General features: G+C 47.7%; 1 protein-coding gene across 1 annotated transcript in view; it reads right to left on the minus strand.

The window, feature by feature from the left end:
• Positions 1-546, minus strand: part of NCKIPSD (NCK interacting protein with SH3 domain) — a 45,263-nt gene extending 44,717 nt beyond the window's left edge. The window contains exon 1 of the mRNA XM_018573858.1: positions 384-546. Within this exon, the coding sequence (XP_018429360.1) occupies positions 384-546 (163 nt within the window). The remainder of the gene's footprint in view (positions 1-383) is intronic.
• Positions 547-2,975: the final 2,429 nt, after the last annotated feature.

Below are 2,975 nucleotides of genomic sequence, written 5' to 3' on the forward strand. Positions count from 1 at the left end.
GGGGGGGGAAGAAGAAAAAGGAGGGGAAGAAGAAACATACAGTATATAATACTTAGGGGCGGATCTACGAAAAGTTTGTCCAGCTACAACGTCCGCAGTGCCTTACTGCCACTAGATGGAGCTGAGGAGCATAAGAATTTCCTATGCTCCTTGGCTCCATCTAGTGGCAATAATGAGCCGTGAACGTCATTCCTCCAGCTATTCGCTGGGCTAACTCGTTATACTGTAAATCAGCCCTTATTGTTGATAAATAGTAACAATATCTGCAAACTTTGATTACGGGTTTACACACACTTTAATAAAGCCATGTATAGCCAGCGATCCTGTGTGCAGCCCAATTCCCTTATACGATTACTTTGTAACTGACATTTCATCTCTCTTACCTGCTCCGCGAGGTTGTAACAATAGATTTATTACATCAAAAAACACAGTTGTTCTCTGGCTCTGAATGATGAGATGCGTTGTGCGTCTCTGTTCCCTCTCCTTTATTATCTGGGGTGTTAGCGTACGTTGTACACCGCCTGTCAAGCAGCAGAACATCTTCATGCTACGGGAAATTCAACATTCACTCCGGGGTTAGAATAATTGACTACAATAACGGCCGTCCTCGCATGCTCCGGTAGAAGGGGGGGGAGGGGGTGGAAAAAAAACAAAACACGAGGCCGTCTGCGGGCACTAAAAATAGCGCCAGCTGCTCCCTAGACAAAACGCATCAAAGCGCAAGGTAGGGATCTGGGTGACAAGTTCGCTCAATGCAATTCCGAGGTAAAGGGCAGGGAAAATCTCTTTTTAATGCAATCGTCGCCTCGTGCCGTTTTATGAGCATCACGAGCGGCAGCTGCCATGATTTTCATGATTGCGATATTGATTTTTTTACGCGCTTTCATGGCTGCAAAAACAACAATGAATTATAGAAGTGCGTCAGGGAAAAGGGGTCTGCAGTGGATGGATTTTGCTGTGCAAGATACCAAAGCAAGATTGTAGGGTGGCAGAGCAGAGTGGAAAATTATTTTCCGTTAGGGATTCACGCTGCCAGCGGCAAGTAATTAGCAGTGGAAAATCCTTCGGTTGGCTAAATTCACAAGGGAAACACATACATGGGAGCCATTTTATTTGCCACAGGATTTCTGTCCATCCAGTCCTGGGATTTACACAGCTCTAGCAGGACAAGAGACCTGATTTTCCTCTGCTGCAGTTCAGCAACACTTACAGGTCTTGTCCCTCCCCCAGCCTGTAATTGGACAGTAAAAGAAAAAGCAGCAGACTGATAAAACGCATCTCTCAGTCACTCTGCTTTTTCTCATCAGCATGCTCTGTGCACTGCAACACAACTGATTGGACCCTTGTCCTTCTTTCTCTCCCAGTCTGAGCTTTGCTGTACATTATTTTCCCTGCCAAAGGATTGGTAATTCTGTTCAGCCATTCTCGTGATTCAGGCATATGTGACAGCAGTGCCAGGTCCTTGACCTCTTGCACTAAACCAACAGCAGGACACAACCCCAGCTTGCTGACTGGACAATGAAGGGGAAAACCCCCCCCCCAAAAAAACTAGAACACGCATGGGGTCACCCCCTCCGCCATCACCCCTCCGCCCGCATCCACAGAGGTCACCCCTCCGCCCGCATCCACAGAGGTCACCCCTCCGCCCGCATCCACAGAGGTCACCCCTCCGCCCGCATCCACAGAGGTCACCCCTCCGCCCGCACCAAAGGGGCCACACCTCTCCACCCGCACCAAAGAGATCACCCCTCATCTTTGGTTCTGATATTTTCTATCCCAATCTGCTGTTTAAGAGATTACAGAAAGACGATATAACATTTCACCGATATGTATTTCCATTCCCTTATTAGCCGGTTGATGGTCTCACAAAACCCAATCTTTGATTCCGAGGTCCAAAACTATATTAATAAAAAGAGGGACAATCTAGGACTCCTTTGTTTTATGTTAAATACGCCGATCGCATCCCCATTGATTACCGATTCCCGTCCAATTAACTTCCAGCCACATGAAGGTAATCAATATCAAGTGCGGAGCTTCAGGAACACGGCCAGGTTCCAGGAATCTGCAATACATTACAAGTCATTTGTCAGCGAACAGCACGTGCCGCATCTGGTAAACCACAAAATGTTCCTTTTCAATGAAGTTTCGCCAGGAAGACGTAAACAGAACCGCAACCTCCCAAAAACAAAGCCGAAGAGTCGGCAAAAACAAACCAGCGCCGATCTTCTGGTCTGGCGTTCAATGATTACATTTCCCGGAACCGGAAAGTGTGGAAAGCGATCTGTGTTTTTAATTCCAGCGGAGCAAAAATCGGGAGCTGGCGAGGTCTCAACAAGCAGGCCGGGGTGATGTATCAAAAGTGCGAACTTATCGAGTTGTGGGACCTCATGACTTCCTCAGAACTACGATGTTTGCACACAAAACATGTTGTGCACGAGCGGCATCGCCCTATACACATAGACCACAGTAATAAAATGATGTAGGATGACAGTAAGCCAGCACGTTCTTTATCTCAGGTGCCCCACTCAATATGGCCGCCGCTTGAGTGGGGCACCTGAGATAAAGAACGTGCTGGCTTACTGTCATCCTAGATCATTTTATTGCTGTGGTCTATGTGTATAGGGCAATGCCGTGGATGCCGCTCGTGCACAACATGTTTTGTGTGCAAACATCGTAGTTCTGAGGAAACCGGAAGTCATGCGGTCCCACAACTCGATAAGTTCGCACTTGCGATCGATCACCGGGGGTGCCTACTGCCAAACATAAAATCAGTGTGAAGTTACCATCCGCCAGCCGCAGTTCTCCTGGATGCCAGCAGATGGCACAATGAACCACCGATATGATGACCGCAAAGAAAACCTAAGTTAGGTACCTGGTAACTTATTTTCCAGGAATCGTCCAAGGCAGCCTCTGAGAGATGGGATCCTCCCACCTGAAACACATCATCCACAATTAGAATAAAAAGGGCGGTCCCT

The sequence above is a fragment of the Nanorana parkeri genome, unplaced genomic scaffold (genome assembly GCF_000935625.1).
Source record: "Nanorana parkeri isolate BGI_ZX_2015 unplaced genomic scaffold, ASM93562v1 scaffold2577, whole genome shotgun sequence".
Taxonomy (NCBI): domain Eukaryota; kingdom Metazoa; phylum Chordata; class Amphibia; order Anura; family Dicroglossidae; genus Nanorana; species Nanorana parkeri.